Genomic DNA, 27,845 nt, shown 5'->3' with positions numbered 1-27,845 from the left:
TATATATATATATATATATATATATAAATATATAAATATATACATTTATATATATATAGAGAGAGAGATTACTATTATTACAGTAATCAAATAATTCAGTGCCTGCTAGATCTTTTTAATTTACCTTTGTTGCCCATTATCATAATTCATAATATGGATTCATCTGGTCATTTTATACAATACTAGATTATTCTCATTTCACTGGCTCGTAAAGTTCAGTAATATTGGGAATGCCCATTGGTAACCTGTGTATGAAATGGAGCACCGTGTTGTGTGTATGCGTGCATCTTGATTATAACCGTACATGGAATTTTACCATTCCTGCGGCTCATCTTACCTTCTTATTGAAATGGATTTTGGGACGTTTTGGCTGCTCATTTGGGTGACAATAATTGTAATATCACAACTAATAAAAGGTTTCTGTAGGTTCAGTTACTTGAAGAGTCACCACCTCTTTACTAGCAAAACAGAAGGGTGTTATTATTGAAGTTTCTCTGTGTCTCTCTCCCCCGTTCCCAGTTTTCTCATGTAGTAAAATATTACAGTGATTACACATCATAAAGCCTATCTGTAATAAAACGCATCAGCTGGCTAAGGTTTTCATCGCTCACTCAATAATCCATTAATACAGCGACGCTGCCCAGGCGTCTTTATAATACCAACTCAGAGGTAATTTTAATCAGCCGCACCAGCTGGTATTTAACAGCAGCTGCTGGAGTCGCCACAAATATACTCAATAGCTGGCATCTTTATTTGCAGTATTTCAAGGGGAGACGAGATCCCCGTGTGGTTACTTGTGTTTGCCAAGCTCCCGAAGAAAAGAAAAGTCATTTAAAGAGATCTTTTGTTTCCTACATTGATTCTTTAAAGCACACAGAATATCCCATTGACATGACCATGTCCCCCCACATAAGCCAACCTTAGATCACATGAAAGAATACAATAGAAAGAACTTTCTTCTCTTAAACACAAGCAAGATAACAATATATTAATAAATCTAGAATAAAAATTCTCCATATGGTATAATAATCAGCTCGTTATTTTTTTTTTTTTGCATATGGCACCTCATTTCCATATTCAAGTTTCTAAAATGTTGTGTTATGATTAATTTATTATAACACTTCTAAACTGCATTATACAATATGGCTGGTTGTGAAAGGGACAATGTCTTTACAAGAAATTTGAATGTGCTATCTAGCACCTTTATTTTGACAAAAATCTTTTACGGTCAGTATCGTAATTAAAATATAAATAAGAAATAATTGTCATCAAGTGCATTTATTCTAAGATGTTTAAATAATAACATTATATGTGTTGTATAGCTAGTTAATTTTATTTTTTCCTGCTACTTGGATACTTCTGCAAAGAATAAATTTGGAATCGTAAAATCTCTTTAATTACCATTTTTTGCCTATTTGAAAAGATAAATTTTATGCAAATATTTGGTTTCTGTACTTGCATTTGTATTAGTCAGGTCTGCTCCTTGAATACATGAAAGGTATATTAAAACTGCTTCCCAACTAAATATTTTGAAAGGAGATGTGTAACCAACTTAAGAGTATTCGGAGTATCTGTTAAGAAATATCAACTCAAGGGTCTTGCAGTTTCAGATTTGAGGCATCGATGTGCCAGCTAATGATACACATTTTGGAACCTATTTTGTTACAAAACTATACTGATGAACTTTAATCAATGCTTAACAAACACCCAGTGGCATATTTATCTTTGGCGCTGCCCTAGGCCTAACCCAGGGCAGTGCCACCAGCCACCGCTTCCCGCGATACTGTCCTTACTGCAGAGCGCCAGGAAACCTGCACAGCCCTCCATAGTGTTAAAGGGGTGCATTTGGGCAGCGGTGCTCCAGGAAGCCAAATAGGTTTGATTGTCTCCCAGTAATGTGGTAGAGGGGCTGCTGCCCCCTAGGCCTGCTGCACTAGACCTAGCTGGCCTGGCAGAAGCGTCTTCAATTGTTTTAAAGATAGTAGCACTGTTGTTCAGGGTTGCTCAATATACTTGTAGGGACATTTCATGGAATCCAATATTTATTATACTCTGATCTTTAAAGAGCATGGATCGTTGTTTATAAATGACACGGTTCTTTTTAACCATTTCCAGGATTTTGCACTTTATTTCTAGGCTTCTAGGGTCTTTACTAAAGTAGCAAGTAACATTTCTGTTCTTCCGCATAATACTTTGCTAATTCATCTAAAAGTTCCAGTGAAACCAGTTGTTTTGCGGTGGTTCATTTATCAGTACGAGCGATTTTCCGAGCTTCAGCCAAATATGGATCTGTCTGCTTCGGACTATGATTGAGTACATACAGTTAAATCCTGCGACAAAATGAATTACTAGAATAGCAATTTGAATACAAAAATTACATAGCAAGCATTTTCGCTGTTATTTCCAGTGAAAACAGGCTGTTAAAGTTTGTTTAGTGTGTTTGACAACAGACAGTTTGATGTATTGCCGGGCACAGCGGTAGGTTGGACTTGAGTGGTATTAACTCTCTGTTTTGATTAATGGTAATTGTTTCAACGAAAAAGCATGTTTTACATACAACTCATAGTTGTAGAAAGCAGAAGTTGACTTGCGAGATCCATAATTAGCGTTCTGAGTTAGCATATAAAAAGATCATGGCGAACAGAGACGCATAATCTCCTTCTGCTTCCATTGTTTCGTATTGTGTTGCTTATATACTGTTCTTATATGAAATTAAACCTGGTTATTTCTCTTTTGTTCTCTGTTAGAATGTGATTTATGAGCTGCAGTCAAAGCCTACAGCATCCTTTAAAAAAAAGCCACAAAAAATAAATAAAAGTGGAACTGTACCTGTTCATAAGATGAGAGCGAAAGGTAATCAGATATGAGAGAGTCTAATTGCCGTGAAAAAGGAACGGTATTTAGAATCCATAAATGTATAAAAATGCAGAGGAAGCTTGTGCATGCTAATGCATTATTATATCACAATACAAATGAAATCACTGGAGTATTATGTATATATTTTTGTAAAGGACGCACACGATTAATTAACATTTTCAGTGCCAAAAGCACATAGTGAATGAAAATAATTTGTCTGCTTATTGAAACGCTTTGGGTTTTTTTTCCAGTATAATATCAATACTTGCATTTCGGAGAATTGTCTAAAAACATAAGTTTGATTCACTAAATGTTCAAGCGTATGGAGTTCAAAACCAGAGTTAGCTTAATCTTTGTAGGTTGAACATAGACCCAACATATCTCCGGCAATGGAAAATAGCTGTGGGGTAAGGAAAGGGGCAAATGCATATGGGAATATTCTGCCAAATACCCCATGCATTTACGTATTTGAAGGGACTACAACGCTATCATATGCATTAAAGTGCATATGATAACTGGAATGTCCTTTTAAGGTGCATATGATCAATGTACTTTTAAGTGTTTCCAGCAGAAATGAAACTACATTTTATATAAATAAAGAATTATTTCTGGGAATGGTTTAGGTATTCACCAGTACTAGGAATGATACTTCTATTAGTTATAAAAGTGCACCTTTCAGCATTCTACTTCAGAGTACTTACAGTATATACTAGAGGAGGAAAGACTGATAAGACTGGAGAGAATGGCTGTCTTTCCCACTCCTTCATGTGCTTTTATCATTTTAACCATACATCTCCCACTATCTACCTTTCCCCTTATGACCCACTCATTTTTCACCTGTTTGTCGAGTATAGTTGAGTCTGTTATCTATCTACATGTGGTACCTTTACAAAGGCTACAGAAGTGATCCGCTTCCACTAAAGAGGAGGAGTAATATATATATATAATATATATACAGTATAATACATCGCATTCTAAACACATAGACATTAATATGTAGTTGTTCCCCCCTTTGCAGCTAACAGCTTCCGCTCTTCTGGGAAGGCTTTCCACAAGATTTTGTAGTGTTTCTGTGGGAATGTTTCCCCATTCATTCAGTAGAGCATTTGTGACGTCAGGCACTGATGTTGGACGAGAAGGCCTGGCCGGCAACCTTCGTTCCAATTCATCCCAAAGGTGTTTGATGGAGTTGAGGTCAGGGCTCGTGCAGGCCAGTCAAGTTCTTCCACGGTAAACTCATCCAACAATGTCTTTATGGACCTTGCTTTTTGCACTGGGGTTATGCTGGAATAGAAAAGGACCTTCCCCAAGCTGTCCCCACAAAAATGGTCGCAAAGCATTGTCCAAAATGTCTTGGTATGTCCCTTTCAGTAATAATAGCAAGGACCACAAAAGGGTATCTGAATATTGCAGTTCCAGTCACAGGAGCATGGATAAAACAGAACAAATTCTGGGGATACAGCTTTAAAAATACTCTGTAAAAAGAATAAAAACCACAAATGGTACAATAATGTTTAAAAGGTTTAAAACAGCCCCCACTAGTTGTGCCACACTCACAAGATTGTAGTAGGAACTGCGCCTTAAAGATAGCCTGTATCTTAGGAATCCTGAAGATTTACTGGAACTTTTTAAAACCACCTCAAAGTTTTAAAAACCGGTCATCTGCTGGATACAAACGGATGGTAGGCAGGCAGGGTATCTTCCAAAAACTCTTTATTTAAAATAGCCCATTAAAAATGCTTAATGTTTTAGGAGCACCTCCAGTGTTTTCCTGTCGGCTGGATTGCGCTGCCGGCTAGATCGGATAAATGCTCGTCGCCTGGGAGACTCGCGCCAACGTAACACCATCCTCTGTGGTGTCCTGCCATGGACTCCATGCCCGTTCAATGTATTGTATGTGGGGAACTCATGAACAAGAGATGTTAACTGCTTTCAATGACTCCTTCAAGCCTTTATCTGTTTATCTGGGGTTTTGGTTTTTTTTTTACCTCATTGAGCATTCTGTGTTGTGCCCTTGGTGTCATCTTGGCTTGGTGCCCACTTCTAAGGAGTGGTGACTGTACTAAACCTTCTTCATTTATAAACAATTTGCCTAATTGTGGACTGATGAATATGTAAACTCTTTGAGATTATTTATTAACCCTTTCCTGCTTTATGCAAATCAACAAATCTTGATTTGTACGTCTTCTGAGATTTTTTTGTGAGGCATGGTTCACATTAGCAGATGCTTTCTTGTGGCAAAATAGCTCTAAAGCACACCTCCAATCCTGTTTCATTGATTGGTCTCCAGGTTTGCTAACTCCTGATTCCAATTAGCTTTTGTTGAAGTTATTAGTAGACTTGTGCAAATGGACCATTTGATTTTGGACACCGAATTCCATCTCCTGCCCATTCATTTTGGCGGCTTCTCACACTCTGATTCAATCTCTCTTGGAATGTCACCCTAACCTTCTCTGCCGGCCACTTCTGTGTCCAGAAGACTCTGTGTTCCGGGTATGACTTCTCCACTGATTGGAGGAAAAGGGAGAGGGTGTGTCCAGATGCTCCACCCTTTTCCCCATGAAACACAATTATGGTGTTTCCAGGCACATCCTCTGTATTGATTAGAGAATGAGTAAATGAAAGTGAGAGAGTGTGAATGAGAGAGTAAGTGTAAGAGTGAGAGTGAAATAACCAGTGAAAGTTACACGCAAATTCTGAGCTCTTTTTTTTTTATTTTGGTTGTTTCATTGAGGGTTCCTCCTCATTTTTCCGGGAATTCACAGTTTAGGTTATAAAAAGCATGTAAACCCCTAGGTTAAGATTTTTTGGATTTCATATGAATTGCAATTTAAATGACATTTTTCAATTTATGCAATTTGTACCAATATGAAAAAGTCTAGTTACTGGCCTAGGGGTTCACACTACTTTTTACAACCCGCACTGTGAATGTTTGATGTATTCAATATGGACAACAATAATACAATAGTGTGTGTTATTAGGTGAAACACATTGTATTCATTATTGTAATGTGATGAAGATCATATCCTATTTTAAGACAAATTTAGACATAAATACTGGTAATTCCAAACTTACTTTTTCTTGCCACTGTGTATGTGTGTATTTGTACATATTGTGACTGTTGTCTTCAGACATTCAGGGTACTATTTCCTTTAAGCTATAAACCAAAGCAAACAAAAACCTACTCTGTGTCAGGAGGCTAACTAAACAGCGTTAATATCTACCTAACAGTACTGGCCAGTACTGGGCTCGTTCCCTGTCACACACAAAAAAAACCCACCTTTGCATAAACAGCCAAATACTTGTCTCACCCCTTAGGCTCAGTAGACTCCCTGGGTCTGTGGTCAACTCAGTAGGCTAAATATATAATAATAATAATAATAATAATAATATATATATACCATGTCTCATGCTTTAATTAACAAAAATATTAATAAACCAACTTTTATTCAAGAATCACTTTAAAGTTGTCTTTAAAAATGTCATGGAATAATATGACTCTTTTCTGGTGTTCAGCCATCATTTCTTCTGGCAGAACAACTATTCAGCTTTCTCATATGTGTTACTTTGTCTAAAAATCACTTTTATTCTGACACTTTAGATACCAAAAAACACAGTATGTGTTCAGAATTTACTGCCAAATTTTGAGAACCAAAAAATTACAATGCAACCCATAACTTCCCTTAAAAAAATAAAGAAATATTGTCCTGTTATAAAGGTTTTTCCCAGTTGAGTTATTTAGTACTTAGCATCATTAACACAATTAGGTCAATTGTTGTTAAATATAAATAGAATTTTACTGACTAGCGGTTTTTGTCATAGCTTTATTAATAATTTTAAAGTGTTGCCTCATAGCCAAATGTTACCCAAATTAATATTTGGGTATCACTGCACAACACATATTATTGAATAAAGCACTATGTTAAGTTGCGATGTTTTACTGGAGAATCCTTTATGGAAAGGAACTTTATTTAAGTAGTATAAACCAGTAAGATTAGCTTTAATTAAGTCATGATTTGTTAATGCAAATGTGGAAAATGAGAGGCAGTACATCTGTCTCTTCATCAATAGGTCATTACTGAGCAACATTAGTGGAAGACTTGATAAAACTATGAATCATTAGCTGCAAATTGCGTAGATTCACTCAAATATGACCTTATGTCTCAAAAGCATAAAAGTCTATATAAGCCAAAAAAAAGGAACACATACCGAGCCAAGATATAAATGCATATGATCTGCAATCAATAATGTTACATAAAAAGTGATGTGATAGAAGCTCAGATATTTATTATTATGGATGTACATTGAAGGGGGAGATGGGACCAAGCCTGACCTCCCTAATGAATATTAATATAGACTATAGCTTTGTCATTTACATGCTTTAGTTCAGGACTGGATAGCAGTTGGGATAAACTATTGAGTCCGAGCGGAAATACGAACATGTATAACAGATCAACCATACTACCTGACCGTACTACACACACTGTATCCACTACCACAGACGTGCCCAAGCTTTTTTCTGCAGTGGGCCACTTCCTCACAAATGTACTATACTGAGAAAGTGTTCGTGAGCTGCATACCCAGAAACACACATACACACTAACATACCCAAACACACACACACTAACATACCCAAAACATGTGCACACACTAACATATTCAGACACACATGTCTACATAGACACACACTAACATACCCAGACACACACACTTACATGCACACAAATCTTTGATACAGCTCACCTGTCAAGCTGTCGATCAATCCGACGTTGTGTGACCCCTAATAACCTGACCTCTAACTGGAAATTAGGCAGATAAAGAGGTAAGTCTGGGTGTCTGAACTTAACCTCTTTATCCCTAGAGCCCACTGCATGCCTCGTCTATCTCAGAGGGGGGGGCATTGACCAATTGGGTAGAGTTGTGGTTACTGCCCCAATGGGTAGAGTTGTGGTTACTGCTGCATATCTCAGACGGGGCCGCCTCTCGATGTATGTCGGACACCCCTGTACTATGATCTAGTTTTCTAGTTTGATAGCAGAAAAGCTCTTGTACCTTAGTGTAAAAAGGAGAGATTCTGGGAACTAACGCAATGCACTTGATATGTCTTTACATGCAGACTGTTTCCATTATGGATACATTGGAACAAAGCTCTGTGCTGAATGTGCCGATCTCCATAACAAGGACCTTTCCTTACCTAGGTTGTCTTATGTATATCCATTGCAAAAATTATCAGTGACCATACAATGGTTCAGACTATACAATCCCGAGGATCTGTTTATTACAACCCACAAAAACCCAGAGACTCAGTGGCAAACCCTCACAGTTCTTGGGTATCTTAGGCCTCTGGCATCTGTTTCCTAGGTACACCTCTATTGATGTTTATTCACTCTTGAAACTGATATGTTTCTTGAGGTGTAATTTGCTAGCAGACTGTGTGAAGTTTGTTGTATTACTACTTACGAGAAATTGGTAAGATCATATGACACTGTAATCACATCACCCAAGATGGTCTCTACAGAGGATATTGATGATCTATTCAATTGGAACCCACAATACCTTATAATTTATAACTCTTTTAATGCCTCATATATACATTCACTAAATTATTAAGCTGCAACTAACAAATCATACAAGGTATTTTTGTAGTAAAGAAATCACTATTAAAAAGGACCAAAATTAACCATTAAAAATGTATCATTTTTCCACCCCCCCCCCATTTTCCCTTGGTACTTGGTACTATGCTTCCTCCCAGGATCCATGGCAGAAAAGTGATAAATTCCACCCAGGACATTCACACAGCTGTATTCATATTCTGTGATGAAGCAGCCATTTAATTCCCCTCTTAATATTAAAACCTGTGGTTTGCGTTCCTCTAGTGCCATTGTTCCAGCTTTGCCGTGTCAATTTCAACGCGGTGTCGTAGACTGACAGAGGATTTTCAGTATTGTACCTGGAGATGAATTTGGTCATATTCACTTTCTCAGAGTTCTGTGCGATGATAGGCAGCTTACAAAATGCTTTCACAGAGAGAACCAGCTTGATGGGTGATCTCAGACGCTACTTGACATTTGTCCCCAGTCAGACCGGATGCTACATGAAAAATTTACTCTGGCACAGGGGCTCACAGGAATAAACAGGTCTCTAGTGTTTCTCACAGGGGACTCTGCAAGGTGAGCGGAACTTCAACTTGTCACGGATGCACTGTTCTGACAAACATAAGTAGATGCTAATGGCTAAATCGTGACAGAATAAAGTCCCACCACCATATGGCTAATTGCCACAACAATATCTTCAGTGTTATTAATCAAGTTTTCATAGTGTGCCATGATAATTGGAATAATTAGAGGCAGCTTAGATTCCTTGCCTCTGCCACACATTGTGCAAACAGGGACCTGGAACAACTGAAATTGCATTTTCAATCCTACATTGTTTTAATGCTTTGTTTCCCAGGATATACTGAGGTTAATTAATAAATTTGCTGCTTGCTACAACAATCATTTTGTGTTTAAAAGAAAGCAATAACACATGTATATCAGGGTACTCACCCAGATTTAGCGATAATGAATTCAATCTTTAAATTTTACCATAAATTGTCCATTTCTCTATATTCTGATCTACCCAATTGTCTGCCTTTCATATCCGTGACATCTCCTACATATTGACACTCTAGGTTAAGGGACGGGTATTTTAGGTCAATAAATATTTCAGCCACCCTTTGTCCCTCATAAATCGTCACAATTAGCTCTCGGGATTATCGAGTTGTGAATGTCTTCTTTTGTTGAATACTGGGCACTAGTCGAACAAATTGTGTTAGTAAGAGCTTGAACTCTCATGTTTCAGAGTGTTCCTATTCATGTGTTTTCTGCATACTTTTCTCCATAGGGAAAAGCAGGTCACACCTCTTGCCTGTGGCTTCATTCTTTATTCATTTATTTTTTAAGAAAAACACAAAAAAGACTGCCAACAATAAATGCGCAACCCCATATGAACTTTATATGCTAAAGGAAGGTTTTAGCACAGGTAAATAGATTCATATTTTACATCATTGGTGCCATAGGACCCACAAGCCATCATCTTACATTTACAGAATAAGTGTTTTATAAGAAGTGTTTATTATGATGGGCAAAAACTGTTCCCTTTCAATATATTGCCATACACTCAATGTGTTCTTTGGAGAGTCATCGGGCAAAAGTGAGCAATTGAAACTTCCTTCTGAGGACTCACTGTGCTAAATACCTTGGGGGAAAGTTGACAGGAGAGTTTGTTTCAGCTCGTTGACCACTATACATTATGAAGAACCAAACCGTGGGCTTCTGCTGCATGAAAATATTTCCTGGGCCTGTATAAATGTAGTTTAATCCTCAGTATCATTGCCCATTGAATTATGCATTACGCAAGGACTTTCCAGTGTTGGCCCTTTGTAATTAATATTGAAATGAGAGACTTGATAAATATTACCCATTAGACCTGTAGCTTCTCGTTTTGCTTACTGTGAGACCTCCAACTAACAGTCCCAACTAAACACTTCTCCAAGCAAGGCCCCTCTAATTTTTGCATTTCTTTGCATCCAAATGCATCATCTTCTATATATCTATGTCATACTTCATTTGTCTCTCATGATAATGTCTGGTAATTTAACAGATTTTAGCATTATGCAACATATTAACCAAGCTCGGATCGTTAAAACATGATACAAGAAACAGGCTCACGTCGAAAACATTAATTTGTTAAATTCTGTATTCTGGTATGTATGTTATTCCATATTCTTGTTATTGCATCCATTACATTTACAGCAAACACTTTTTTTAAACATAAAAACGCATTGAATTTTAATGATTTGGTTTAGTTTAGAACACCATGTATGTAACATATGTTAATTTTCCCTATGGTAAACTAATTTTCTCATTAGCTCCATCTTCTTTTTATCACGAAAAATTCCCATTTTATATTACCCAAAGAATAAAATTGACGTGGATCAATTCCAATAGCTGTCAACACAGTCAGTTTTGGTTTAAATCCGATTTGGTTTGCGTTCAAGCGAGGTGTGGTAGAAATCTTAGCACCTTGGTTAGCACCTTCAGTGGACTGGCTGCTTGATTTAATTATAATTTCTGATTTCTTTCCTCATCCTAGTATGAACATAGTAAGATGCTAAACTGTATTAAGAAAAAGGACACTTTTATGTATAAAAGTTCTGGTGCAAAGTTTAAAATTATTCATATCACCATAGCAACTAGTGGAATAATCAGTAGGAATATTCCATTGGCTGCCTTGGGAATAAGACTATTTTTCAATGAGCCGTCCACAAATAATCCAGAATCCAATATAAGTGTGTTCTATGCCTGTGAGTAAAGAAAGGAAGCAGTTGTATAGGTGTTAAAAAAATAAAAAACTGTTTTTGTAAAGGACAGTGATCAAGGGTATACAATCCTATATATATATATATATATATATATATATATGTGTGTGTGTGTCAGTGATCTAAAAAATGTTGCAGTTTTCTTATATGCCGTCTTTGTAGAGATGTAAGATAAGGCTCCCTGTTTTTAAGGGACCACAAAGGCTATTTGAATCACAGGTTTGCCCTTTGAACTGACGCCAATGTCATCTATGGTAATTATTCGGAACAAGATGTGTTCAAGGTGTCCACTACTGACTTATTTTTGTGCAGGATTGGCGCCTTCTCTTTCTTTGCTGCATAATGTAGGCAGACTGCCACTTTGATCCAATGTGGATACACATACAGATGAGTATACCTGAATATCATCCAGAGGCTCTGGATCAAGGTGTTTGTTGCCCAGGTGGGAGACTTGTACCTTAATACAGGTCTTGTGTAAGCTGTTATAGTTCGGTTTTCCATTTGTAGGCAGCTATTGCAATGGTGCCATGCTTTGGTGCTAACCATCTGGTACGTGTAAGCGGACACACCTTTGATATTTCATACATCACGCTCCCTGTCTGACACTGAATACTGCACCTTGACCTAAAGTATATCATGCATCTCAATTGACATCAGTTAATTATATTACGACACAAAATCATTAAAAATATTACCATTATCAAGAGTTATAGTGATCTTAAAAGCTTTAGAAAAAATGTACATTAGTGGCGATTTAATATAAATAAAATTATAACAAGCCTTAAAATGTTGAAATCTGCAATCACTGGACAAAATGTAAACCTGTGTTGCTATTCTCTGTAGTGCTAGAAGGGTTAATGGTGGGAAATGGTGGGAAATAACCCCATGTTCTGTTTTGTTTCTTTAAGAAAGACTTTTAAGTTTATTCAGTAAACTGTGGGTTTTAGGTAAATTGTATTCCAATAGAAACTTTTAACTCTCGCCATTAAATATGTATTATTAAGGGCCATCTAAAGTGGGTTTTTCCTATAGGACAGTCCTGGATAATTAATAATCAGTGCTTTGGGATTTCATTTTTTAATCTGCATTTCACACCCCATACCAACCACATACCAAGCTTATATATATATATATATATATATATATATATATATATATATATAACATTTGGTGAATAAAGCCCTCAGCTAGTATTGTGGCTGCTCTTGGGAGAAAGGTGAATCGATAGACTGTCTTCCTATTAAGGCAGGGAGTAGATCTGAATCTAGTAGATAAATAAGCAGTATGAGGGACAGAACATACTGCTTGAAGAAACATGCGTATAATGTCTGTAGCCTTTGGCTACAAATGATCTGGGCGTCTCTGTTTTAAGCAATACACTTACATAAGTTATGGTGGGTAAAAGGTGATGGAAACCCTTCCACTTTAATTTAAGGGATAGTAGAAGTATTATAAAACACTCATCCACAGAGTGGATGAGCCCCAAGCCTCAACTATTAAGCCAGTATCACAACCTCATGCTGACGAGTCCCATGAAGGACGAAACAGCTGTCCATGAGTGGTGATCTGGCTATTGTACCTCTTCCTGAGTTTTGTCTAAAGGCTGTCTTGTACAGCGGGCAATTACTTTCAAGGGATCCATGTATAAAGTGGATATAGAGGCAAAGGTGATAATTGTTAACCTTATTTGCATGTGCCTACCCAGAATCCCTTGTGGTTGTGAAAGCACCATGAGATTTCTGAGGAAAAAACAAGCCTTCTGGCTTGTCTGGTGTCTGTGGATGAGTGTTTAATAACACAAGCAATACACTTTAACCCCTTCAGTACCGGGACGTACCTGGTACTTCCTGGTTAACAGTCACCGGTAGACCGGGACGTACCAGGTACGTCTCCTCCAAAAAACGCCCCCACATCACCACAATCGCGGTGATCGTGGGGGCGCTGCTGCTGCTGTCTGCCCAGGACTCCTGGGCAGACAGCACAGCCTGTCTAAGCCCGCCCCCAAGCCTACGATCACTCCCACGGAGTGATTTTGTAGGCAGAAACAGCGATTGCAGAAAGATCTGCAATCGCGGTTTCAGCTGCCACAGGCAGCTTCAGGGAAGGGGTGGGGTGTTGAATGGGTCCCCACACAAGTGTGGGGACCTGATCCAACACCCCCCTGCTGCCTGATCGCTCCATGAGAGCGTCAGTGCAGCGTTAACCCCTTCATTGAAGGGGTTAATTCCCGTTTTGTAGGGGGCTCTGCTGCTGGTGGTTTGCCTGAAAGCCCAGGCAGACCATCAACAGCAAAAACGACCCCCCAGAAGTCCTCTGATCAGTCCTACAGACTCCTCCCCTACAATCTCCAGTCTATTGGAGATTGTGTCCCAGCTGCCAGAGGCAGCTTCAGGGACAGGGAGACAGGGTTCTTTGGTCTCCACATGAGTGTGGAGACCAGACCCCCCCCACCCTTCCTCAGTTAACCCCTACCCCCCCTCTTCCTCAATTAACCCCTTCAATGCTGCGATTGTGTATGACCCCCATCGCAGCATTGCAGGGGTTAATATTAGTCCCCACAAGCTTGTGGGGACTAAATATCAGTCAATGCTGTGCTTCAATGGAGCATCAGCATTGAAAGAGTTAAAACAAAATTAAAAAATAATAATAATAATAATAATAAAAAAAAATAAAAAATAAAAATAAATTTAAAAAAAATAATAAAATAATAATAATCATAATAATAAAAAAAACAACAGCACTGACCTGAAAGTCCAGGGTGCTTCCAGGTCAAATGCTGGGCTGGGCTGATCAGATCGCTCCTGGCCAATAGGAGTGATCGGATCATTATGGCAGCCCACGGATGACCCTGCTCTACAAAGAGAGAGGGGTCATCTAGGGTAATTATGAAAAAACACAAATTATTAATAAATTAAATAATCATAATTATTACCTGATCACTTGTCGGTGACATTTTAAGTCGCTGATTATTGATCAGTCTCCCTGATTGATGTCAGCGGCCTAAACCTGTCACTTACTAGTAATCTGATAAAAAAAAAAATATTTAAAAAAATGTAAATGCACATGTTCCAGCTTTGCCCTCATAGCTTCCTCAAAAAATGCATGAACCATGTATGTGAGGTCTTGTTGGAATCAGGGGATCTTGGTGAACAAAATGTGGTGTTTTCTTCCACTGTTGCACTTATGGTGTGCAAGAAATTCAGTGCAACATTGAAATGTATGCGTTAAAAAAGCAGTAAAATAATTTCCCTGTGAAGTTTGGCAGACATCAGTGAAGAAATGGCTAGCTGAAAACTGTCAAAACTACCCTAGTTGAACACCTTGCCTTGTCTACTGTTCATAAATATATACTTTTATGGGGTAATTTACAGCGGGGGGTTCCAAAATGTCCCAAATGGGATATGGGCCCAGGAAACCAATTTCTGAAAATTCCAAATATGAAAACGAAAATGCGCATGTTCCAGTTTTGCCCTCATAGCTTCCTCAAAAAATGCATGAACCATGCATGTGAGGCCTTGTTGGAACCGGGGGATGTTGGTGAACACAATTTGGTGTTTTTTTCTGCAGTTGCACATATTCTATACAAAATATAATATAAAATCTAAAGCAACATTGCAACATATGCAAAAAAAACCAAAAAAATATAAAAATACCTCAAAATTTGGCAGCAACTGGCGATAAAATCCCTGTTTGAAAAGTGTCAAAATGACCCTAGTTGTACACCTTGACTTATCTACTTTTCATAAACATATAATTTTGGGGGGATAATCAGTATCTGTGACAACTATTGCAGTTATTAGACTACCATGCCAAATTTGAAAAAAATTACATTTCAAAAATGCGATGCATGCCTTGCAATATTTGCCCTATACTGGTCAAAATAGATGAAAATCCTGGCCATGTTCCAAATCAGGACAACTTAATGAATATATTTGGGATAATTTTTTCCCATTGGTTCAATGTGTGTACAATTTGTATGTATACAAAACTGTAAAAAAAATGCGTTTTTTTCATTTTTTCCCCACTTTTTCCAGTTTATTTCAAACAAAACAATGTACTACCCAGCTTAATATGGTTTCAAATGAAAGCCCTACTTGTCCTAAAAAAAACAATATATTATTTGTGTGGGTGCACCAATTGATAAGAGAGAAATTACAGTTGAAGAAAGACATGGCAAAAACACAAAAACGGCTCCGGTCCTTTAGCGACACGTTAGTATCAAAATCCCGGTCCTGAAGGGGTTAAATACATGAAATGTATCCTTTAAAAACAATGTAGCTGTGGATTGGTCACCTCCTTGGGATGTGCTTTTCAAATTCCTCTAAATGACAATCCTATTTTGTTTTTAACTTTATAACACAACTTCGTTAATTCCAAGATGATTTTGCTTTATTGGAAATAGAACTATTTCCAGGAATCGTAGTTTGAGTGGCAATACACAACACGTAAGGCAAGGATAATGGCTGAGATCATTTTGCACAGACACCTACATACAAATGTGTGCAGAGAAAGACAAAAAAAAACATACAATGGAACAAAATCTTGACAAGCTGTTATGACTTTTCTTGCATTGTAGACTCACAATTACAGCTAGACGACTGCGTATACGTCCTTGGTCCCATTGCGAGAGGTGAACAGGACTTTACGGACCTATGTGCTGCGTATGGTGTTCGCATAACGTCCTATTCCACAGGACATTATCGATGTTATGTGATATCTAGCTGTATATTGCATGTAATTTATGAATCAGCAGATTATGTAGTGCTGGACATCAATACACATTACGGGATAGTGCTACAAATGCAATTTCTAAGTATTACAAAACATACATTTTTAAAGGGACATCGTATGCACTTTAATGATAGGTCCCTTCAAATTTCGGTTGTGTCCCTTTAACTGTCCCCAAGCTATTTTCGTGCATGAGATATGTTTGACCAAAGTTTAACCCAACAGGACCCCAGAAAAGCACATCGCTGCCCATTAACGTAACAGGTCAGGTTACAAAAGGATTTCATGTTTTAAAATTTGGCAATTCTTCATAAATACATATATATCATATCTATGGTTTGGTGTTATTTTGTAGAAAAAAAACACTCATATTGTCTTCCTTGTTTCTTTGGACGTTATTGCCAAGAAAGGCTAGTAAAATATGAATTATTATATAATTAGTAGTGATAAAAACAGTACTATGAACATTTTGTTGTGCAGGTGTAACAGATGCAAAAGGAGATTAATAAACCAGAGTAATAATTAAACCACAGCCAGCTGCCTGAGAAAGAATGGGCTTCTCTTGTCCCTTCCCACTATTCATGAATACCTAATATTTTGGAATGTCAATGAGTTTAAGATTATTTTGCTTAGATTCCCTGTCTGGTGATGATTGTGAGTGTCAAACTGGTAGTTACTTAAACAAAATGCAACTGAAATGATATTTGATTAAAGGAATAGGGTTTGGCTCTGTCTCTTATCTACCATCTCTCCAAACCTTTAAACATAGGTAGCAGTCTCCAAATGCTTGTGCGGCGAGATTCATATTTCATTTACATGCAACATATTTACCTGCATGCACCTGGCTTCCTTCTTGTTGGCAGTTTAGTTGACTATTATTAATGGATGTAATTTATTTAGGAATTGGATATCGAATCGGTGGAAGTTGGTAGGAGTGTTGTGGCATTATACAGCTTATCCCTTGCAGGGGCAGCCAGGATTAGGATGTATAAATAAAATGAACAGAGGGTGGGCAGGTGGGTTAGTGCTTGAAGGAATGCATTTGATAAGATAATCAACAAGATTTGCCCAAAAAGAAGACAATGTCCCCAAAATACATATTTGGTATGTATACAAGAACACAAAATACATCAAAGACAACATATGAAACTACAACTTTCTAGTGAATAAACCCCAAGGAGAATTAAATTACCTCCCCGAATTAACATACCATGCAAAATGTCAGTGATCAAGAACTTACACATACATGATTGTTTCCCGGAATATAAATAAACAGTTCATGTAAACTGCGGGCGTAATTGGAACATTCCAAGGTAAAAAGCGGTATGACATCATTTAGTGATGCGTGAGGCGTACAGCATCATGGGGTAAACAGGAGACTGAGCCTCAGAATCAGGACTGTCCAGCATAAATCTGGACAACTTAAATATTTAGACCCCCTAAGTACAAGATTAGCCCAAGTGCTAAATTGAATGTTATCTGAATACAATGTGGTGCCTCCTTTCCAACTTCCTAAAATCTAAAAAAAAAATAAAAAAAAATAATAATAATAATAAAATAGCACAGATGATTACTTTAATTTTGGCTATATACATATTCAGCTAAATTGTGTTTGTAAAAAAACATCGATTTGCTTCTCTGCTCAAGACAGCAGCAAAACTTGGCAGATAAAATTCTATATTTACTTCTTTGCTTCATCTGTTTATTTAAAATTCAGATACAGTAGGCGGTTTAAAGACCCGATCATTATCACTGTTTTGTTTGTTATCTAACATCCAACCAGGTTCATTTTAGTGTTTCCATGTGTTATTATTCCATCAAACATGGTGTTCAACCATCTCTTGGCTCGCACTCTCATCAATCCTATATCTATTCTTGACATTTCTTTCCAGTACGTTATTCTGCTTCACAATTTATGGGATACAATAATGATGATAATTACAACCAGTCCTGTTTAATTGTGATCAAAACATGATCGTTATTTTTTTAATTAGTTCTTGCATCTTTGGAAAAGTATATAGAAGCACGTCACAGAACAAGAACCCAAACCAAACATATCCACGCTCATGAGACTGTAGACAGCCGTTTGGCCGGCTGCTACAGTGTTAGAAATCTATTTGAAAGAGATGCCTATGATACGGATTCACTCTTCTTGTTCTCTTGTTCTCGTCTCTGTCAGCCATGTTGTTGTGAAAGTTATGGGTCAGTACATTACTGTCCTTCTAGTGGCGAGTGTGGAATGTCTATATTTTGTGGAACTGTTCACGTTTCTGTTGTAATTGTGCCATATAATTAGATGACGTTGTAGTTGTTAGCAGGAAGGAAGCAGACACATGTCACATAATGTTTTAGGTACATGAAAAGAAGAAGGAGGGGGGATAAGACAAAATCTTTTGACTTATAATTAACCCTTGATGCTACATGTAAGTTGTGTACACATTTTGCTTACATAGTAGTGTCCTTTTATATGTTATGGTTTTTTATTCTTCATTTAAAAGAAAAAGTAGTAGTGCACAAGGATAATACAATTAGGCCACTAGCTAGACAACCGTGCTGTAGACCATTGCTGGCAGCACCTGTAATCCATTTGCTGAAGCGACTCTGTTACTTACAGAAAATAGTCTGTACATTGCTGTATATGGTCTGCAGGCAAACGTGTAACAACTCATAATCAAGAGAAAAATATATCTTTCGTCTGTCCGTCATTTGCAGTATTACCACGTAGTACCAAATGCAAATCAACTATTCTGCATTGCAGTTGTCATTTGGATATGGTGATTTTATAAATAAGGGACAGTTACAGATAAGTTCTCTCGATCCGTACATTTACTTGTTATTCTATTACCACACCACGTAGATCCCCTTATGTTCTACATTTGCTGTGCCGTCTAACAGTAACCCTAACATCATTTTAAAAAGTAGCAAGCTATTATTGTCCGCTATCACTAAATCACAAATTTAGTTTTTATTACAAAAAACGGGTGTTCTGTCTGAATTTTGTGGATTCTACGCTTGTCAGTACATCTACCGTGGGACTACTGATAGATTCTTTCATTACAGTGCCTTTAAGCTTCTAAGTAATAATCAAATTAAATCTCATCTACTCTTTAACTACAGAGAAGGTACTCAATATGTGTAACATGCCATTATCACAAGAGCACCTTGGGACAAAGCTCTGAAGCCCATTACCGAAGCTCACTGATTTCTCCCTAATGTGTTTGTTAACAGTAGAATAGTTCTGTAACCATAATTATTGGATGAGACCAGCACAGCTGATGGTTAAAAAGTTTGAGGAGGTTTATAGACAGACTAAATTTATAGCATTGGTTTAGAAAAACAGAATTCGTCTTTATACTTAGGCAATTATCATGTTGTGTCTCTAAATAACACGCGCCACCAATAATAGATGGGGAAAAAAGAATTCACACTACATTGGTAAGTTTCCACCTGCATGCACATGTGTTATATCGAATCATAAAAATGTGATGTGGTAGTGATCCAGAATTAGAAAAACAAGTCAAATAAGCTTTAAATTATGTCAGAAACACCTGGCAGGTTGGTATGTGACATAAAAATTATTTTTTAAGTAGAAGGGAGGATGTAGATTGGTTCATTGAAGTCGACAAGTGTCGTCCTTTCTCAGCCGTGACTCTGAGGGAAGGATTTTTGTATAATGACTATATCGAATTTGTGCAGTCTTCATTAAATTCTGTTAACTATCAGTAAATAATGATGCTTCTGCCGTTCTGACAGCTCTCTGGTTCTTGCCTGGCCTTCATGGCCTGCAAGTTTCAATGAGCTGAGATATAGTTCTGTCTGGTGTGCAGTGCCTAATTTTGGAGCATTAATATTTCTTTTTTTCTTTCCTAAAAAACATTATCAGATTATGGCAGATTAAGTAATGTGGGATTTTACAATAGATCATTTATTGGGAGTCACTCTGGGGGAATCAGGAGTTACTTAAAGTAAAGCCTAGTACTTACCCACAGCACAGATGATTAGTTTATCTGGGAACATCCCAGGGCAGGCAACCAGGAGCTCGCCCTCTTCTGGAAGGGTAGATTTGAAAGGTGGCAAGACTATCCTCACACATGGGCAGAGGTAGCCATGTGTGGCAGCTGTGTCATGGTGGGGTAAGCCCCAGATAGCATTTAACGCGGTAGACGTTGGTGTAGCTGCTTAGAGAAAGAGAAGAGTCACTCGGAGACCCGAGGAAGCAGCGCTTCACCCAGAGATTTCCTAGGAACATACCATACATTCCATACATATACATGCCATCTTGCGGTAGCCAACTGAGGAGATGCAAAGCGTTGGTACATGTGGCCAGGAAGCTACTGGATTCTACAGCAGTTAAAGTGACAGGCTGGGAGGTAGTTGGATTCAATAGCACCTGGATTTATAGAATCAACATTTAACCTAGTGTGAAAACCTTTGCTCTAATTGCGGCGACCCTTTCACTTCCCAGTTACAGCTCCAATTTGTTGAAACATTCCCATATGTGGTGATGACATATTGTCATTACTAACATCTGCTTGACAATGCGGATTAGAAAGAGGGAAGCAAAGATCAGCAAACTGACTGGTGCTAATTGCTTGATCGGAAACCTTATATCCAAATACAGCCCTTAGCGGTAACAAGTGAAATCACGGATTTTAGAGTACTTTTGTCTGTTATCTTTAAACTAATTTATGTTAACATACTATTAAAGGAAAATATGAAATTACGCGTAGATCTACAAAGTAAACAAGCAGTTTAAAATGACTATTTAACTTTAAATATATATATATATATATATATATATATTATTGCGTGGTTATAAAGACAGAAGGCACTGCTCCCTTTTTTCTGTCATGTATGTTGATTAGTTTAATAACTTAATTTTATGAATGAAGTTAAGAAAGGAACAAGCCTATGATTTAGCATTCATTGGATACAGTGTGCCAGGTATTTAAAGGTTAAACTCAATTTACTTTTTTAACCTTAATATGTAGGGTTTCTTTCTGCTCCCCTAAGCATTTCTAATGGTTTTTAGATTATTTTAATAATTAACCCTTAAATTTGAGATACAAAGTCGCTCAAAGTCTGGGTTAGCTGAGCTTATACTGAGCTTTATTGTTGCACAAATTACAGCTTTCCAGATTTCACATTGAATCTAGATTTTCATGCAATATCAGGCTTTTTATATCTCGAACTCTAAGGAACAGACTTCCCCTAAACAATATTTGCCACATATGTGTATAGTCTATAAAGATCTAAAAACTAATTTTGTATAGGATCTATTCACTTTTTTATTTTTTCCTTTCAGGCGGTGGGTAAGGCTGCTGTTTGGAAGAGAATTCCCCCTCCAGGATCTGCTTGTCGTCTGGGATGCCATCTTTGCAGACAGCATCACACTAGAGTTGGTCGACCACATTTTTGTAGCCATGTTGTTATATATAAGAGATGCATGTAAGTACTGCAACCTTTTATTACCTTGTTACACTTTTTTCGTGAAGCAGGGTCTGCAATTCCAAAGAAAATAAAATTCAGACAACATAATGTTTGTGAACAGGGGTGTAACTAGAAACCACAGGTCTCTGGTGCGGAAATTGCCCCGGGCCCCTCAACTTCAACAGCTAGTCTGTGCCATCATTGCCCCTACACACCTTGTCTGTGCCTTCTTTGACCCTTGCCCCCCTTTTCCAACATACAACAAATGTAAACACTCATACTCACTAAAACACACTCCATCTCACCCACGTACACATCCCTGCTCTCACACACACACAAGTACACATCCATGCTCACATCCATACATACATACACACAAACGCATAAATACATCCCACCAACTGCTCGCCCCTGCTTACCTCTCACCACTCCTGCAGCTTCCTCTACGGCTGCTCACACACTGTGCAGGCAGCCTTGGTTTCAATGTGGGGTCACATGACCCCAATACGCTCCTGTCTCTCCGCCGGATCGGTGTGGTCCAGGTCGGATGAGTCCTTTCTTAACAATTTTTAATAGGTACGAGGATACAGGAACTATAGTCACACCAAAGTTTGTGAATGTGTAAGTTCATTTACCTAATTTGATTTATCTCAGTAAGGGGTCAATCACCCCATAGGTGAACGCGTTTCACGCCCAAAGAAAGCTCTTAGTCATAGGCATTTTAGTTGAGTTGCGGACTCAAATTCTGTCGTTTGATTTTGCAGATAATAAAAGTTCCCTGAAAGAAAGATGGCTGCCTCAATAAAGCATCAAAATAACACAAATACAATAACACAAAAGCCTTAGGTGCAAGAGACGTCTCCAATTTGTTTTGAGATAGAATTAGCCATTTATTTTTACAGATTTAATAGAAATGCTAATTTATTTGTATTCATTTTATTGATTCACTTTATGTCTGTGTGATTCAAAGGAATCCTGTATCTATTCATATTATTTTATCATTATTATTACATTAAATAAGGAACTGAATAGTCCTGTAAGGAATTAACAGCCCAGTACTCGCCTAATAGTATACCTTCTAACTTTGTTATGTGTAACACTTACTTTGAGATGAGAGGGTACACGAAAAGGAATTTGACCACATAAATGTATGTTATTAATTTTATTTGGTTTATTGTTAACTATGCAATGATATGTACTGTTGTCATGTTTTGTGCATCTAACCCTTTTCTGTCTGACATGAGCGCGATCATAAATGATGTAGAACAGCCATTTGGAATGAGCTCCATCTACTGATCAGTAGAGAAAAGCATCAAGAATAAAACTGTATTGTGTGAGATATTTCAGCCCTATATTCGTTGCCCTTAATGAACAGTAAACTCCCAGATGGAAATGTATTAATGTAATTGTTCACCCAAGATGCGTTTCTCAAGAGGCTAATATTTGGAGCCCACAAATTGCAACATAAGGCAGAATGCACTTTGACAGTTCTCTGCAGCCCAATAAATGCTTGCACATGTGCGCTCGCCCCGTTTCATAGGGCTGCTGTGATGAATCGCTGTAGACTTACATTTAAATGGGGATATACAACCGTGGCATTGATAAAAGAGGGAGGGCTTCACCATGGCAGCATGATAAATCACCAAGGATGCTCCTTGTTTTACAGGGACAGTGTGCTCAAAATGATCAAATTTATACAGGATATGTAAATAATACAGTAATATAAATAAGCGTTTTAATCTCAAATGTTGAAACATATTTTTAATCTGTACTGTTTTTCTCCTATTTTCATAATGAGGGCAGTAGGAGGTATAAGGCTGTTTTGGCTTAATCTCAGACAACTCTCCTGCTTTAAGATCCTCATTAAAAAAACACTAAAGGGTGAGGGTGTGTATAAATTCTAGTTCAACAGCTGATTGGTTTCCTCTTGGGGTAAGATTGTACCAGACTAGCTTAGACATTACTTGGGGTCTAAGAATTTGCTCGGACTGGGCAGGACTTTTCCCAGCTAATGAGGCACTTGGTGTACTACCTCAGAACTGGCAACCCATGGCCCGCCATGTGGTTCTGGTACAATTAAAAAGGACAGTTAAGGAGCATTTATTTAATTGCCTTGCAATCAATTGAACTAAATAATATGTTAAGGAATGGCCATGTTACTGTCCACCAAACCACCCCTTTCTCTACAATGGTGTTTCCATAATACTCTTTAGGGAGCTTAAGCCCCCTGCCTTTCACATCCTTGTAGGGATGTAGAACACTGTAACACAGTCATAACCCAGCAAACATACTGAGCTTCTAAAAAAGAGGTGTCATCAGGGCAGGAAAGAAGGACAGATAGAGTTGGGTCCAAAGGAGGTGCTGTCCCTCCTAAAGAAGAACACTTAAATGAAGACAACACGTGCATTCCGCACATTCAAAACTCAGAGTACTTTTTCAACCGAGGGCCCTCATCTGTTCCAATTGATTCATTAAAATTGGATTCCTTGTACTTGTTGCACCACAAGCATTTAGCTTTTTATTTAAAAAAAGTCCCCTTAATTCTTCAACAGTAAGATTATTTGAGTTAATGGAGATGAAAAAAAAACCCTAATGAGTTTATAAAAAACTCTTGAGGCTCATCCAGTTGGCAAACAAAATAGAAGCTCAAAAAAGTGTGAGCTCCTCACAAACACATTATCCGCTGGTTTTATGGCTTGTTTCATAAATCACAATCTGTTTCATAGCTTATCAAATTCAGCCTTGAAAGCCTGGCAATAAAATGATAAGCACAACAATATATATGTTACATACTGAGTTTGGTGGGAGGAAGTTAATGGTTCCTAGCTAAACGATGAAAGAATGATGCATCATTTTTAATTAACCCACAAGGATTGCAATATTTTGCTTATTATTTAATGCATTCGCATCTTTATGTGTTTAATCAAATTATAAGTGATGTTGCAGGAGTGCTGTGGGATTATATGTGACAGTACAGCTAATGAATCTGCGATACATTTTGTAGTTCGTGTAATTTTGCGTATTTGAATAGGTCAATAAGTCATACAGTTTGAAGAGCTGGATTTGCTTGGATGGCCTTTTGGACCATGAGTTTAGCTCTTATGCAAGAAATAAACTAAAAAGCTTAATTGAAAACCCTCCCACTCCTACTTTCTACTGGCGGCCCACTCCTCAGTCAGCGTCTTCCCAGCATTAAAAGGCACCCTGTGACTTTAAGACACGGATCACATATTAAAAAAAAGAATACATATTAAATAACTTTTAGTGTACCTTAATACAGGGGTTGACAAATTTGGTTTGGATCTAGGTGCCAGTTTTCTCCCTGGTCATGTTTTGGAGTGTCAGGGTTACATGACTCCGCTGAGGGGCCTCCTGACATCTGCCTTAGCATGCCCTTGCAGCCAAGCAGGAGGCCCAGCTTCCTTGATGGTGGCCCTGGCCAGAGGTCCACTTGTCCTGCCAAACATTAGGCACCAGGAAGTGATTTCTTGTCGCCATGGTGACCTGGTGCCTGATGTCTGTCGGGCCCTGCTTTAATATGTATTCATTAGAGAAAAAAAAAGGAAAAGAAATGAATTGCCAGTAGAAGAAGCTGCAGCGGTCCAATATTTTGAAGTCATTTTGTCTTAAAATCAATGGAAGCACTTTCCATGTCTTGCAAAACTCTAGGTGCCAGGTATTGATTTCTTGCCGCCACTGTGGCCTGGCACCTGACCTGCCTTAATATGCAGGTCATATTTTTATTTATTTATAAAAATAAATGATTTGCCTGTAGGAGAAGCTGTAGCTCCAGGGTGGTCCAACAGTTTGAATTTATTTTGTTTTAAAATCAATGGAAGCATTTTCACGGTGGGTCTTGTTAGACTCCCATGGAGCACATGCCATATATACCCCATGACAAGAGATGTGTTCAGCTGAACACACCTTCTGCGCGGTAAATCGCTTGGGGCCGGGGAATGTGGCAAATGCATATGACGGGATTCTGAACAGTCCCCCATGTGTTTGCAATAGGGACCACAATTTAAAGAAACCACTCAGCTTACTTAAAGTACATACGATGGCTGGAGTGTTCCTTCAATGTAACAATATAAATGGAGTATAGATAATATCATACATTTTGCTTTGTAAATTCCTCACCTATCTTGTTGCTAGCAGCTGAGCACTGTAACCTTATGTTTGCTGACGTCTTCATGATATAAAATTTGGAGCACAGAAATGCCGATTACTAGGGCTAATATTTTCTCCTTCTTTTTTTATCGTATTGTTTATCGTTGAGGAATTCTGCGCTCTGCATTGAGCTTCTATGAGAAACATTCTGCGCATCCCCTTTGCTGCTTTAGATGCATAAAGGTTTATTCACTTTGTGTAATAGAAAGTAGAACTGCACCTTTAAGAGCAGGCTGTGTAACTTTCACACACATTCTTTGTATGTTTTGCTTGTGTAGGTAGCGATTGTATTTTAAGAAACATTCCCTTACAGTAATCAATTAAAGGAGAAGTGTCATAAAATCAGCATATTTTCTGCAAGAACTACATCTTCTTTTTATGGACACCTGGAGCGAGCAACACTTTATGGCTCAGATTCTTCGGGGATAAAATCCTGCCGGTGTATTTAAATCTAACCACTGTGGTGCTTTATAATTGTATAGTCTAAAAACTGTAAATGCTTTACGAATAAACTAACAATAATATTATCCTGAAATCACAATGTGTTTCTAGTCCTCGTGGAATGGATACTCGGGATTACTAGTTTTAGGTGATGTGATTTTAGGAAGAAATTTTCTATAAAGTGGGTTTATGTGTTGCAAACCTTACACGGCAAATATGCTACTTTAAATGTCAGTAATAAGATTTACTGTCTCTTTAACTCTTGAAAAAAATGGTTTCTTAAAAACAAAAACCTAACTGTATTCTTCTGCCACTTATAGTATGAGAACACAGAGTATTACCATAAAAAATGCTCGTCTGTAATGCACTTCCAGATAGTATTGTTGCAGGCAGTCAATATGGTATACTAAACAAGCATCATTAATAGGTTTTGCTTTGACAGCCACAGCAGATGGATTGCTTGCATTTGGATAGGATTAAAAAAAAAATAACCATTTTCATAGACCTGCCTTGAATGATGTGTTTAGTAATTGCCCTTGTAAAATGTATAATTTTGGAAGCAGAAAAAAAAATAAGAGAAAAACCATTGTTTTAAAAGGAACAAGTCACACTCCAAGTAGCAAGTCACTTAGCCACTCAGAAAGGAATTCTACTGCTAATTTAGCATTGGAGTTTTATAGCTTTTGTCTTTTAAAGTTATATTGAATATGTAATTAGATATATTATGCTTTTTGTATTATGAACCTTAGAAATAGAATTATTTGGAATGTTTAAAAGCTTTATTTCTTATATATTTATGTTTTTAGTATGGATAGACAGCAAGACATTATCTCTCTTTACATATTGACCCTCTAAGGAAAGTATTTAGTATACGTCCATATGCTAACCCAATACGTCCTCATCCAAGTGGAGCAAATAGGATGATGATTGTTTTTACTAAGTGCTTGGAAAACACGGGGGATATGATGTGTTCTGAATCACACTATTCCTTTACTTGTCCAGAGACACGTGAGTTTATGAGAACATGGATACACTGGATACATTGGTAACTCCAGTGAAGTAGGATTTTTCTTAAAGCAACTCAGCTCAGAAGAGCCATGGGATATTCCAGATTACAATATAACATTGGCCCTTTTCTTCTAAGTTTGTTGTAAACCTATTCGATTAAGATAATGATATTACAGTGCATGAGTAGAACCTGTCATACTTGGACCCTGAATACTCTATAGTTTGAGAGTTGCGGAATAATAACACATCTCCCTACTGGCATGGAGTATGTACAGCAAGGTTGTAATTATTGTATTTAATATGTCTGTAACAAGTTACTTGTTTTAACTTGTTTGTCCATTGAGACGGTGCATGATTTCAGTTGTTCTTTAGAATAAATTAAACTACCTATAATAATAAAGCTGTGTTTGTGTCTGAAAGCTTGTATATTAACTACCTTTCTTTTCCTTTCTTAAATGTAGTGATCACAAGCAACTATCAAACCTGTTTAGGGCTACTGATGCATTACCCACCCATTGGTGACGTCCACTCGCTGATTCTCAAGGCTCTCTTTCTCCGTGACCCAAAGGTACAGGGGCATAAAATGCTGCATTGTTCTGTGCTTTAAAAAAAAACATTGCCAAAGTGATATAATGTGTTTTAAGACAGAGAGCTTACTTGGCAGCTTATAATAGGCATTAGCATAAAGTTTTGGGACCCCATGTAGAGCCTACGTCTGGAGGCTGTCATCTACTTTCCATACTGACAGCTGTACATATCATTAATCACTGGAGCCCTGGGTAGAGGGGGGAGCTTCTAAGTTCTATTCATTTTATTCAGCAACAAGTATACCAAAAGTGTTCTTAAACAGGTGATA

At 37.7% G+C, this 27,845-nt stretch overlaps 1 protein-coding gene across 1 annotated transcript in view; it reads left to right on the top strand.

Moving 5' to 3' along the window:
* Positions 1-27,845, top strand: part of TBC1D5 (TBC1 domain family member 5) — a 239,581-nt gene that overhangs the window by 152,008 nt on the left and 59,728 nt on the right. The window contains exons 14-15 of the mRNA XM_053465963.1: positions 21,249-21,391; positions 27,451-27,557. Coding sequence (XP_053321938.1) covers positions 21,249-21,391; positions 27,451-27,557 — 250 coding nt within the window. The remainder of the gene's footprint in view (positions 1-21,248; positions 21,392-27,450; positions 27,558-27,845) is intronic.

The sequence above is a fragment of the Spea bombifrons genome, chromosome 5, assembly GCF_027358695.1.
Source record: "Spea bombifrons isolate aSpeBom1 chromosome 5, aSpeBom1.2.pri, whole genome shotgun sequence".
NCBI lineage: Eukaryota > Metazoa > Chordata > Amphibia > Anura > Pelobatidae > Spea > Spea bombifrons.
Note: the sequence above shows the minus strand (reverse complement) of the source record. Positions and strands in the feature narration are given on the sequence as shown.